The 14,156-nt window shown below is 47.8% G+C and overlaps 1 protein-coding gene across 2 annotated transcripts in view; it reads left to right on the top strand.

The window, feature by feature from the left end:
• HUNK (hormonally up-regulated Neu-associated kinase) overlaps nucleotides 1–14,156 on the top strand; it is a 133,732-nt gene that overhangs the window by 60,772 nt on the left and 58,804 nt on the right. For both annotated transcript variants that reach the window (XR_011248476.1, XM_069549413.1), the window contains exons 3-4: nucleotides 646–701; nucleotides 6,717–6,852. Coding sequence is in view for 1 of the 2 variants with exons in the window: in XM_069549413.1 (XP_069405514.1) it covers nucleotides 646–701; nucleotides 6,717–6,852 (192 nt within the window). In the remaining variant the exon portion in view is untranslated. The remainder of the gene's footprint in view (nucleotides 1–645; nucleotides 702–6,716; nucleotides 6,853–14,156) is intronic.

Raw genomic sequence — 14,156 nt, 5'->3', positions numbered from 1 at the left:
GCCTGCAATGTGGGATGCCTGGATTCTATCTGTGGGTTGGGAAGACCCCCTGGAGAAGGGAAAGGCTACACACTCCAGTACTCTGGCTTGGAGAATTCCATGGACTGTGTAGTCCAGGGGGCTCACAGAGGCGGACATGACTGAGTGACTTTCACTTCACTTGGGCTCCAAGCATGGAGGTTCTAGGACTGATAATCATATTTTCAATTAAGAGGAAAAAAAAAAGAAACTGTTTGCCTGAACATTCCTTACTCTGGCTGGTTTTGCTCACCATCTCACAAAAACATGGTCACATTTGTATTTTCTCAGCTGTTCTAGCAGTGCCTGTCTTGAATGATGTCTTCTACTGTCTCCTGGTTTTATTAACTTCTAAGTTTCAGCTCTGGCCCCACTTCTTTTGGAAACTGATTGGTTCTGCCCTCCTTGCTCTCTGTCTTCTCTGAAATCCTTTAGCTTTTTGACTCTGCAGCAATTACGTATATCATGTTTCATAAATATTTACTTATTGATTGTGTGAGTTTTGGCAGCAAGCCTTCTGGGTTGGTTCAAAGTGGCTCTCAACAGTTCGTTTCCCGTTGGAAGCAAAATGTTATTCTACTGTTTCAAGTGCTTATCTGAAATGTTGTATGGTTTTGTTTGTTTCAGAGACTTGAAGATAGAAAACTTGCTGCTAGATGAAGACAACAATATCAAGCTGATAGGTATGACTTTTTTTTTTTAAAGCAAGATTATCCTTTAAATGCTGTGTTGTCAATTCTCAGTTATTTATTTCTGACTTTGAAAATTACCATGGTCTGTTTCTAATCCCCAGACAATACTTCTAGCTCATCTCCTTTTACCTGCAACATCTAAGCATGGTTTTGAATAATTTAAACATAAAGCATGTTCTTAGGAATCTTCAGACTTTTGCTTCTCTGTTCATTCAGATGGAGCTGAACTTGTGGAGGGGTTCTTTTTACTTGAATTCACCTGAAATCTTCTTAAGAAAAGGGGAACATAGTTTGGTTCAAAGATGCTGCTATTAGATTGACCACGCTTTATTCCACTTTTCAGTGAATGTAGGGGCACAGAAATAAGAGGGAATGCAGCTTACCTCCTCTTTTTATTTTTATTTATTTATTTATTTTTTATTTTTTATTTTTTTACCTCCTCTTTTTAATGTCTTTGCTTTAGCTTTGTCGTACCGGATGATGGTACAGAGTGAAACAGAGGGCTGCTTTAGAGGTCTGTGCCAATCAGGAGGAAATTCCAGGGTGGAGTGAATCATAACTGATTCACCACTAAGGGTCCGTAAGCGAATTCACCCCATGGCTTCTTCTCCAGAAATATTCTACTTTTGTTTACCTGTGTGGTTGCTCTTGGCAAAATCATAGGGCATCATGTCTCCATTCAGACGTTAGCCTCATCTTTTACTCCTTTCTTTCTTTTCTCACCCCATGTACAAGTAATTTCTTCTGCCTCGAGGGCTTGAAAAGACTTTCTATTAGAAGAAAAGAGAAGGATCAACAGACCTTTGTGAATTTTAACTTTTGTACCCAAGAAGGAAATTTTGTTTCGCAAATGCTGAAAACCATCTCCAGACTCTCTAAAACACATCATTCAAATGACCAGTTATATTCCTTGGGATCCCAGATGGCTTCCAACCCAATAACAGGCAAGAGGCTGCCAGGGACTCCAGGCCTCTTGGCTGGGTGATTAAGCATCAGTGACAGGTGTTGATAAATACACCCATTATTAGGACATTAACAATTAAGAGGAAACCAGTCCTCCCCCCCTGCCCGCCTCAGGGATTTTATAGGATGTATTTGGGTTTTATTTATTTTAATTGGAGGATAATTACAATATTGTGGTTCTTGCCATAGATCAAGAGGAATTGGCCATAGGCATACAGGTGTCCCCTGCATCTTGAACCTCCCCCACCCCCACCCGATCCCTCCAACTTGTCACAGAGCACCAGCTTTGGGTGCCCTGTGTCACACATCAAACTTGCACTGGTTATCTATTTTACGTCTGGTAATATATATGTTTCAGTGCAGTTCTCTCAAGTCACCCCACCCTCTCCTTCTCCCACTGAGTCCAAAAGTCTGTTCTTTCCATCTGTGTCTCCTTTGCTGCCCTGCACGTAGGATTGTTGGTACCATCTTTCTAGATTCCACATAATATGCATTAATATACGGTATGTGTCCTTCTCTTTCTGACTTACTTCACTCTGTATAATAGGTGCTAGGTTCATCCACTTCGTTAGAACTGACTCAAATGTGTTATGATGTATTCTTAGAAGATTCTTGGATGATCAAGTTTCTTTTTCTCCTTAAATCAGATTGTTTTACTATTGCACTTGAGTTGTCCTGAAAGCCGGGTGCAGCAGCCTTAAACAAGGCAGACTCTGGAATGTCTGCAGGATGTCTTTTTGCTCCTGGTTTCCGAAGTCTGCAGCATTAAACAAAGGCACGTCCTGCTGGGACTGGGGGGTGAGGAATGGAGGCAAGGAGATTTCTTTGTGGGTTCCCTGAAAGGGTGACCTGGCACTTGTTTTTGGAAAATGTGTGGGGAACAGTCACAGAGTTGCCCTGAAGCTGCAGAGTGTGTAAGAGAGCAGGCGGTGTGAAGGCTGGGTGTCCATTATGGTCTGAATTAGAGCACTTCACTCCCCTGCGCATTTTCTGTGCCGAGGCCGGCGACCCCAGCACAGTGTAGGCCACCACCAGGTGGTCCCCTCACCCGCCCAGCACCCCCATGCTGTTTCTGCCCTTCACTTTGCCTCTCTCTCTGCCCCTGTGTGTGTTTTCGCGTCTTTCTCTTCAAGCGATAGACCTAGACAATCATCGGTGAGAGTGGAGAGTGTTGAAAAGCACAGACCTTTCCACTGCTGAGAAGATTCTGGAAGAACCAGTCTCTGCAGATAGTGGGTGCATTTGCAAGCAGCTCACACCTTGGCCGGGCTTCCCCAGTAGCTCAGCGGTAAAGAATCTGACCGCAATGCAGGAGACGCAGGTTTGATCCCTGGGTTGGCAAGATCCCTTGAAGGAGGAAATGGCAACCCGCTCCAGTGTTCTTGCCTGGAGAATCCCCTGACAGAGGAGCCCGTGGGGCAGCACACAGTTGGGCGCGCATGAGCACACACACACACTGGCCACATAATAAACCCTCTTAGAGGAGACCTGTACAAATAAGATGAAGACACGGCAGACTTACATTAGAGCCCTTGAGATGGGTGGGGGGACCCTTTAGATACCAGGACCATTTTAGGCAGAGTCATCACCTCTCAGCGTGGCAGCTTCTGAACTGTTACCCAGGCAGGCATCGTAGCTCGTCTGGACACAGTGGGCCGTGTCAGAAACCAGGGGTCAGGAACCAGAATTCCCAAAACAGCTGCAAAGGAGGCTTTCATAACTGGGTGTCCCTTTGTTAGAACTTCTCACTTGGCGCCTATTCTCTCCTGACCCGCTAAACCAAACAGCCCTAACGTACATGTGAATGGAAAGAGACAGTATGCCATCCCAGAGGGCAACTGGGAATTGTATTTTGTTTAGCAGAATCTGCATTTCCTCATTTTTTTTTCATACAGAGTAGGTGGGAGAAGAGGGGAGATGTTTGAGGCAAAGAAAGCCCAGTGTCCTAGGTGTTTTCTTGCTTTTGAGTTAGGCAATTTGGATCAAACATCCCTACAGCTGCCCTCTTGCAACTTGAAAGCCCTTTGAACCTTTTCTTCAAAGGAATTACCTAGTTGTTTATTCAAAGGTTGATTATGGCTATTACCATTTTCTCTTAACAGTTTCTCTTTCTTTGAAATAATCTGATATAAATAAATTTACTTAAGCCATGTAAGCCACAGTTCAAGTTAACTAGAATTAACTGGAATAAGATTTGATTTAATTAGGGTCCTTTCCCCCCTTTTAAAAAAAGAAAGCAGTCTGATGTTTTTAGTTTAGTATAATCATAAAGGGTAACAGCCACAACTTAAAACGATTTTGCATGTCAGTTTTCCAAGATAGAGTTTGTTTGGGTGTTTTTTGAGATTCATTTCATAACTCTCAGAAAACTGAGTGGTAATTGGCTTATGTGTATACCGAATCTAATTGAGGCAGACCCATGTGACATTACTGGGAGGTGAACTTCCCCCTAGTTTCACAATTCTAATTATAGGTGTATGTGTGAAATTTTAATAATTACAGTTGTGCATGTGAAACACACTAGTTATTTCTCCACAATATATTTTACATTAAACCCTTTAGGCCAGGTCTACATAAGTCACTTAAAATGTAGATTTTATCTTCTCTGTCCCACAGACCTCTGTTCATTTATCTTTTTGAAAGTGAGCTTAAGACAAGGCAAGACGCCAGTGTTCACAAGCTTGCCTGGGAGCAAGTGAGGAATCTGGTCTCTTATTTCCCCCCTCCCCATCCCTGCCCTCTTTTAAGATCAAGCACTTAGTTGTAGCCCCAAATCAAGAGCTGAGAGAGTAAATTGAAGGAGTTAATGGAACCCTCGGAGATCAGGAAGTGAGACTTTTAGTTTATGGGTTCTCAGGAGACTGGGCCTCTAACATGACTATTTATAAAATTATTCTTAAAATGTTGGCCCAGTTAATATGTTTATTCTAAGGTGCTGTCTCTCCATCTTACCATAGTGGGTGCTCTTTACGCATTGATGTTCTCCTTAAATTTCCCTTGGGAAATTTTTTTTCTTTTTAGAGACTTTTTTTTTAATGATGTGGACCGTTTATTAAAGTCTTTATTGAATTTGTTACCCTGTCGGTGGTGGTGGTGGTGGTTTCATCGTTAACACGTGTCCGACTCTTGCGATCCCATAGACAGTGTTGCTTTCTCTTTTATGCTTTGGAGTTTTGGCCACAAGGCATGTGGGATTGTAGATCCCTGACCCGGGATTGAGCCTGCAGCCCCTGCACTGGAAGGTGAAGTCTCAGCCACTGGGCCACCAGCGAATTTTAAATGGCTGTTCGACTGAAAGCTCAGAATCATTTTTCTACTCCTGACCCACCTCCCAGTTCTCCCACTTCAGTGATACTACAGAGTAGAGCCCTGAGAGCAGGGGCCCTCAGAGTCTCTAGAACAGAGATCTCCTCCTAAAACACGAATCCAAGAGAGCCATGGGCCCCCCAAAAGGGCCTCCTAATGCAAGCTGGGCTGAAGGGAAAGCAAATAGGGCCCTTTTGTTCTCCTGTTTGTGAAGGCGGGAGTGGATGAGTAGGGAGCAGAGGAAGGCAGGAGGAGAGAGGTTAAGAGAGAGAAAACAAAACTCTCCAAACAAAAGAAGAGTCAAGTGTGTGAACAGGCAGCGCTCCTGGTGGGTTTGCCCATCCCGATTTGGGTTCTGATTTTTCATTCCAACCTTCAGCTGAAGAGTTTGGGTGACCTTCAGAGCCCTGATGTGTTTTCTGCCTGGATGAGGTTCTATTTAGAAATGCTCTTTCATTGTACAGCTTAACCCAACGATCGTAGGGGGGAATGTTTGTGGTGCATCTTGACCCGTGGTGTGTGAGTAACTTCATGGACTCACAACTCTGCCTTCCCGGCTCCCAGCGGGTTTTTTCTTTCATGAGCTTCTCTACAGCTTTCACAAGAGGCATGGCTTTGCAGGTGGAGACGTGTTAGCGTGAAGGAAAACAAGAAGTTAGATGTATGTCCTGCCAGTTGAGAAAGTGCAAGGACTTTTTTTCTCTCTCGATGTGGAGCCTGTCTCGGACCACAGCCCCTTTCTATCTGAGCCCGGTGGGCCGAGTCTTCTCTTTGGGGACCAGAACCATAAATATTTACACTGAAGTTCAAAGGAGGAGGCATGATCTTAATTCTCCACTCAACAAAGTTTGAGGAATGATATCAGATGAGGACCAGACACTAATTGCTCCCTAATGATCTGTCAGCTGCCCTATCTATAAAATCAAAAGTAAACAGAGCACAGAGGGCATAATGGGCCCAGTGCGGCTTTGGATGCACTGAGTGCTTCTTTCTTCTGCCCCCCTGCCTTAATCACCCAGGATCCAAGCAATGGATCCTTGCTAGGAGGCCATTTAGTCTACTTCTCATTGCTATTTTTCTGGCTTTTTTTTTTTTTTTCCCAGCCAACGCTTGGCATTGTCTAAATCACTGGGTGTATTTTTCCCCCTCTCTTCAAATCACCATATGTTGCCTCGTGCATTGGGAACATTCTTTTTTAAGAGACTTGCATGCAAGGAAAACATTCAGCTGAAAAAAGTCAACTCTATCGGGTGGGATCGTGTGTCATCTGGGGTGACACTGACACCCGCCAGAGACTATCAGTCTTCCTTCGCCTCTTACCCCCTTGGCCACTTGGAAGCGAGCAGGCTGACTCCAACGACTGTTGGCTCGTTTTCTCCTCCTGCCTGAGTCCTCGAAAGCAAGCAAGCCTGTCTTGTTTTCCTGGATGACTCATAACCCAAGAGTTGATGAAAATATGTTTTGGTTCAGCATACTTTTTAGCTCTCACTGGATTTGATTGTGAGGCCCAGCTAGAAAATATTTCCAGTTCGGCCAGGGAACCACTGCCTGACATTCTTCTGTCTTGAGACCCATATCCAGAGGTTACAGTTCACAGCTGCTGGGTTTCCTGGTGGATGCGAAATGATGTGTTAGCCCCAGAGAATGTTTCCTTTCCCGCTGCCTGTCCCCCACCTCCCTCCTTGTTCGCGTCCATGGTTTTCTACATCTGAGCCAGTTTTGTCCTCCTCTTCGCAGACTTTGGTTTGAGCAACTGTGCAGGGATCCTGGGCCATTCCGACCCGTTCAGCACGCAGTGTGGCAGTCCTGCATACGCCGCTCCCGAACTCCTTGCCAGGAAGAAATACGGCCCCAAAATCGATGTCTGGTCCATGTGAGTTGCTGAGCTTCTAAAACGGCTCTCTTATGACCTATCTCCCTCCTACTGTCTGCATGGTCCCTTTCTGAGGAGATAACCTTTGAGTGTTTAATGAGCATGGATTATCAGCTCTGGGATATATACACAGTGATTCTTTGGGGTTCCACTTTCCGCCACTGTTCTTTCTGTCATTTTTCCACCAACTGCTCCAAGAGGCCCTAAATTTAAATTCCACAAGGTGCAGGGGGGAGAAGAAAACAACCAAGCACTTGCCAAGATGATTTTTGGTTTCATGAGTCACTCGTGTCCTTCCCTGCTTTCCATCAGCATCGGCGTAAATTCCAGCCTCGGCCCTGGCCCTGCACCTCACTGAGGGTCAGCCCACCTCTCCTGCCTCTTCACCCACTCCCCCCGCCCCTCCCCAGCTGCTCACGGTTCTTTACACAAGTTGTCTTCTGTTTTGTCTTCCCTGCCTCTGGGCTTTGCAGTCACTGTGTCTTTCACTGACGTGTAGTTGACGTACAATATCATGTTAGTTTCAGGTGCACAACACGGTGATCTGACATTTATATATATTGCGAACTGACCAGCGCAGGAAGTCTAGGAACCATCTGTCACCGTATGGAGTTACTGTCGTGTTAGACTATATTCCCTATGCTGTACATTACACCTCTGTGACTTATTTATTTTCTAACCAGAAGTTTGTACCTTTGAATCCCTTCATCTGTTTTGTTCCACCTCTCACCCCACCCCTGGCCTGGGCCAGCACTCAGTGGTGCTTTCCTCTGGAATGCTGTTTCCCAGCTCTTTGAATGGCCCGTCCAGCTCCACGTTCCGGTATTGATCAGTGTCACCACTGTGGAGTCTGTCTCTTGTTCTGGGGATGCCTAGCACATGGCATGGAGCCTGGGCTGGAGAGGGAGAATGAAGGAAGGAGGGAAGGAAGGATAGAGGGAGGGAGGAGGGAGAAGAAGGAGAGAAGGGAGGGACGGAGGGCAGGACAGGTATTTCAACCAGGTGAACAGAGGCTGGAGAGAGTGAAAGTGTTAGTAGTGGGGAAGATCCCCTGGAGGAGGAAATGGCAACCCACTCCAGTGTTCTTGCCTGGAGAATCCCATGGACAGAGGAGCCTGGCGGGCTACTTGGGGTCACAAAGAATCGGATGTGACTGAAGTGACTTCGCATGCACTTATGGATTATAGCCCGCCAGGCTCCTCTGTGCATGGGATTCTCCAAGCAAGAATACGGAGTGGGTTGCCATTTCCTCCTTCAGGGATCTTCCTTACCCAGGGATCGAACCCAGGTTTCCCACGTTGCAGGCAGACTCTTTAGCGTCTGAGCCACCAGGGAAGGCCCAGAAGCTAGAGGGTCAGCGCTAAAGCGGCAGAGGAAGCAAACAAGAATGTGAGTGAGTGAGGGGATTGCAGAAGATCTGGTTGGAGGTTATTCAGAGGAACCAGAGACGAAATGAGAATCTGAGGGCACCAGAATCCCCTGAACGTTCAAGAAAGGGCCAGCTCTCCTTGGAAGCGCAGCTCAGCTCATTCAGCCGGGGGGTGAGATGTTAGTGGGGGTCAGCCTCCGTTGCTGAGGCTCTGAGTCCGCTGTTTCCTTTGATCCTCAGGACCACCTGTGAGGCCGTCTATTACCCTTTTTCACGCAGACAGGAGGGTGGCTTGGTGGTTAGTGGGGCCCAGGGCCACTCAGCCTGTAGGCTGGGGAGCTGCACTCAGCCCTCAGGGCTCTTCAAGCCTCAGACTGAGCTCTGGGTTCCTCCCAGTTCTCCAGAGAATGTGAGAAGGCTGCCGTGTACAGCAGGTGCCATGTGCAGAAGGTGCTGTGTGCAGAGGGTGCCTGTGTGCAGAGGGTGCCTGTGTGCAGAGGGTGCCTGTGTGCAGAGGGTGCTTTGTACAGCTGACTCACTGGGGTCCCCTGGGGCAGGGGAGTGGTAGTAGGGAGCAGAGGCAAAGGGTGCTTCCTTTTTGAGGTGCCCTGGGTGATGTTACCAGCATTGCTACTCACAGACTCTCTTTATGCTGTGCCCAGACGGGCCTCAGAATCCTTCTCAACACAGTCCTCCAGGCAGCCAGCCTCAGTGGATTAGAGTCAATAGGTGAAATCCATTCATGCCCTCATAAGTATGTGGCATGTCATCTGCCCATAATAGTTATTTATGTATGAATGGGGGTTTCCCAGGTGGCTCAGCGGTAAAGAACCCATCTGTCAGTGCAGGAGCCACAGGAGATGCGGGTTCAATCCCTCGGTCGGGAAGATCCCCTGGAGGAAGAAACAGCAACCCACTCCGCTATTCTTGCCTGGGGCAGAGGAGCCACCTGACAGTCTACAGTCTGTGTGGGGTTGCAAAGAGTCAGACATGACTAAGTGACTGAGCACGCACGTACGCATGTATGAATGGGTGGATATGAAAGTCTGAGTCTATAATCACTCTCTTTCCTCAGCATTTAGGGAATGTATTTATGCTAAATGGAAAGCTTTGAGAGGAATGGTATGTGAAACAAAAAACAAAACGAAATGAAACAACAAACCCCCTCCCTCCTAAAAAAGAAAAAAAAAAACCACGTGGACAATGGGTAGTCTGAAAGACCAGGGGTTCAGGGGTGTCACAGAACTGTGGTGATGGGGACTGGGCCGGGTGACAGTGATCAAAGAAAGGGAAAGAGCTTGGAAAAGATGTGACGGTTTGCTCCTGGGGTCCTGCTCTCGAAGGGGCTGGACAGTACAGTGCCATCACTGGTTGTCATGGTGACGAAGCTCAGCCTGTATAGTGGGACCCTTTCTGGCCCATGACTAACAAAACAGGCATCTCCACAAAGTCTGGAACTGCTGGTGGAAGGAAGGAAGGAGCCTGTGGCTGTCAGAGCTGTAGGAGACCACTTGGCCTTATAACTGCCTGGGGCCTCTCCTGGGAACACTAAGACGGAGACTGATTCTTTACCTTGTGTGGAGAAATACAGAGGGAAATGAAGCGTATGGACCCTAAGGGAGAAAGGGGGAGCGGGATGGATTGGCAGATTGGGATTGACACTTACACACGACTGATGGGTGCGTGTGTCAGTTGCTCAGTCACGTCCTACTCTTTGCAACCCCCATGAACTGTAGCTGGCCAGGCTCCTCTGTCCGTGGGATCCTCCAGGCAAGAATGCTGGAATGGGCTGCCATGCCCTTCTTCAGGGAATCTTACCTACCCTGGGATCGAACCTGGGTAGGCTGCATCTCCTGCACTGGGAGGGGGATTCTTTACTACTAGTGCCAAGGCAACAGCAGCCCACTCCAGTCCTCCTGCCTGGAAACTCCCGTGGATGGAGGAGCCTGGTAGGCTGCAGTCCATGGGGTCGCTAAGAGTCGGACACGACTGAGCGACTTCCCTTTCACTTTTCACTTTCATGCATTGGAGAAGGAAATGGCAACTCCCTCCAGTGTTCTTGCCTGGAGAATCCCAGGGACGGGGGAGCCTGGTAGGCTGCCGTCTGTGGGGTCGCACTGAAGCGACTCAGCAGCAGCAGCAGCAGTGCCACGTGATGCTGTGTATAAAATAGACAACTGATGGGAACCTAGAGTACAGCACAGGGTACCCTGCTTAATGCCCTGTGGTGACCTGAATGGGAAGGAGATCCAGCAAAGAGGGGATATATGTGTGCATATAGCTAATTCATTTTGCTGTACAGTAGAAACTGACGCAACGTTGTAAAGCAACTATAGTCAAGTAAAAATTAACTTTTAATGAAAAGCACAGGCTGCAGAAGGATCCTAAGTCAGTGTTAAGCTCAGTCTTTGTTCCTGTCCCTTCTTCTGAGTCCCTGGACCCTGGAAAGGAATCCACGTTTAGTGACCATTTTAGATGCTCCCTTTCTTAGTTTTGGGGCCCTGGGATTAAAATAAAGGGGCTTGGGCCATTGCCACCTGCTGTGTCCACATCCGTCCAGTGGCTCCATCCAGGCAGAGGTGAAGCTTCAGAAGAAACTGCAGAAGCAGAGATGCCCTGAGACTGGGATGCCCAGACCTGCGCCTCCCTCTTCCACCCTTGTTGCTGGCAGGATTGTGTCTGGGGCAGTGGGGCACTTCTCTGCTAACTTCCACTTAATTGCATTTTTCTTTTTTTTTTCAAGATGATGATGTGTAACTGAAGGTCTCTTGAAAGCTCTCATCAGGCCTCATTCTTGGTCATAATGCTGTCAAGCAATGTACACGAAAGGCTTTGTTAAGTGACTATGTAATTTACGGACTCTGGGCTTCCAGTTGATCCTGGCAACACTCTGGAGGCCCATGGGGGATGTCCAGGTAGACCAGATACCCCAGCCCCCTGAGTCCTTTGTTTTGGTCCCCAACATGGGGAGTCGAGGTGGAATAAATTCTCACCCTTGCTCAGCCACCAAAGACCATGTTTTACTTTTTCTAGAAACCAGGTTTTCCCAGAGCAACTCTGTGTTAGCTGACTCCCTGGAACATTCCCCAGGGGGATGAGACCCCCATGATCCACACCTCATTCACAGGGATGCTATAAACTAAAGCTTAAAAAACCAATAGGAAGCCTCGTGAGCCACACACTGGCTTATGAGAGATTTGTTCATTCGGCACATATTTGTGGAGCCAGGCACTGGGCTGAATTCCGAGCTCACAACAGTCTGTCCAGCTCCTGTAATGACCGTGATTAACCCTTGCATACCTCCCTCCGAGTGTCGGGCAGTGTTCAAGGGCTTTGTGTGTTTCAGCTCATCTCATCTCGCCTGCTTCAGAAGTCTTCGGTCGAATGCTGCGTTGTCCCAGTTTGCAGATGAGGACACTGGGGCGTGAAGAGCTGTAGACACTCGCCCAGATAACACAGCTGATGGGTGATGGGGCCAGGATGGGCCAGGGTGGTTTGCCTCTAGAGTTCTGCCTTTAGTCGTCACCCTCTACTGCTTCTGCCACGTTGCTCTTCCTCTTGTAGGATTCTAGTGGGGCGGGCAGGCAGTTTTTTAAAAAGCTATAAATTCACTGCAGTAGCCTCTCTGGAGGAAGTGGGAGGGCTGCAGGGAACAAGGATGGGGGTGGCCTCTTGAGAAGACCTCAAAGCCGAATCTGAGGATGAGAAGAATCAGCTATGAGAGGAAGAAGATGTGGGCAGAGGCTCCAGGCAGGACAGAACAGGATGTGTGTAGGCCGTAGCGTGGGAAGGAGTGGGAAGGGGTGTGAATTTTGCCCTAAAGGAAGGGAGAGGCTATGGGACATTTGTAAACAGATGCACAACGAAATGTTATGGGTTGACTGCGTCTCTCCAGAGAAAGACATATGGGAGTCCTAACCCCCAGGACCTCAGAATATGACCTTACTTAGAGATGAGGTCTTGAATGAGTTGAATGAAATCATTAGGATGGGCTCTGTTCCAATAGGACTGTGTCCTCATACAAAGGGGAGATTTAGATCCAGCGAGACACAGGGAGAAGGCCATGCGACGATGAAGGCAGGGACCTGGGTGACCCATCTGCGTCAAGGAACCCCAGATGGCCAGCAAACCAGCAGAGGCTCGGGGGCCGCGGGAAGCAGACCCTCCCTCACTGCCCGCAGGGAACACCAACCCTGCTGACACCTTCAGCTCAGACTCCAAGCCTCCAGAATTGTGAGATGAAAAATTTCTGTTATGCAAACTCTGCCCTCTCAGGAAAGGTCAAAGGTGAGTGAGAACTGACCGGTCCAGATCCCAAGAGCCAATCTCTTCCCAAGTGTGAAATATTTCCTTTATGAAGTCCAGTGCGCTACCTAGTGGATGAACTGGACAGGCTGAAGTCTCGGCTACCCCTCATCCCCGCCCCCAGTGGCCTGTAAGCCTCCGTCAGGCCCCCCAAGAGAGGGCATCAGATGGTCAAATCATAAAACAGAAGTCTCAGTCCTTGCTGTGCCCTATAGGCAATGCATTGTTGGCTATATGAAACCCAGAAAGCAAAGAAAACCCCCAGTATGTAGAACTTCGTTTACATGATGGTGGAAAAGTCTCTGGAGTAAGAGAGGGTAAGCCTTGCTGCAGAAATACTTTTGAAGAGTCCTCTGAGTCACATTTGTTCGTGTCTATTTGGGCAAAACAGATGGCCCAGTAGCCAAGCCCAGGGTCAGGAGGAGAGATATTTTCTACTCCTTGATGGAAAGAGTAACGTGGAATTTGTGGTTATTTTAAAAAATGGAACACACTAGCTATTGCTATCTACAATCTGCCTGTAATGCCAGAGACTCGGGAGATGCCAGTTTGATCCCTGGATCAGGAAGATCCTCTGGAGTAAGAAATGGCAACCCACTCCAGTATTCTTGCCTGGAAAATTCTGTAGATAGACAAGAAGAACCTGGCGAGCTAGAGGCCATGGGGTCGCAAAGAATCGGACACGACTGAGCACGTGTGCAAAAACATGTTCTGCTGCGGATTGAATGGTGTCTCCCCCAAGTGCATATGTTAAAGCACTCACTCCCAATGTGATGGTATTCAGAGACGGAGCCTTTGGGAGGTCTTGAGGGTGGAGACTTCATGATGGCATTGGTGTTCTTTTGAGACGAGCTTGCTTAGTCTCTCAAATGTGAGGACGCAGAGAGAAGGTGGCTAGCTACTGCTACTGCTGCTAAGTTGCATCAGTCGTGTCCGACTCTGTGCGACCCCATGGACGGCAGCCCACCAGGCTCCCCGTCCCTGGGATTCTCCAGGCAAGAACACTGGAGTGGGTTGCCATTTCCTTCTCCAACGCATGCATGCATGCTAAGGTGCTTCAGCTGTGTCCAACTCTGTGCAACCCTATGGACAGCAGGCCACCAACCTCCTCTGTCCACGGGATTCTCTAGGCAAGAAAACTGGAGTGGGTTGCCATTTCCTTCTCCGAGGTGGCTGTCTACAAGCCAGGAAAAGAAACCTCAGTGGAACTTGACCATGCTGGCATCCTGATCCAGACTTCCAGCCTCTAGAATTGTGAGAAAATTAACTTCTGGTGGTTAAACCACCCCTTCAGGTTATGGTAGTCAAGCTAAGACACTTGCTTATAGGTGACCTAGAAGTTTCACCTTTAAACCAATAGAGCATGTCAGGAGACACTGTGCAGAGAACAAATGTGGTTGCTCAGGTAGGTTAAATTCAAGAAGGCATCAGGGACTTCCCTGGCAGTTCAGTGGTTGAGATTTCACCATTCAATACATGGGGTCCAGGTTCAGCCCCTGGTTGGCGAGGTAAGATCCCACAGGGCTCATAGCCAAGAAACCAAAACATAAAACAAAGCAGTATTGTAACAAAAAATTCAATAAAGACTTAAAAAATGGTCCACATAAAAATTTTTTTTTTTTTAAAGAGA

Source organism: Ovis canadensis, chromosome 1 (genome assembly GCF_042477335.2).
Source record: "Ovis canadensis isolate MfBH-ARS-UI-01 breed Bighorn chromosome 1, ARS-UI_OviCan_v2, whole genome shotgun sequence".
NCBI classification, from domain to species: Eukaryota; Metazoa; Chordata; class Mammalia; order Artiodactyla; family Bovidae; genus Ovis; species Ovis canadensis.
The sequence above is the reverse complement of the archived record's forward strand: the minus strand, read 5'-3'. Positions and strand labels throughout refer to the sequence as shown.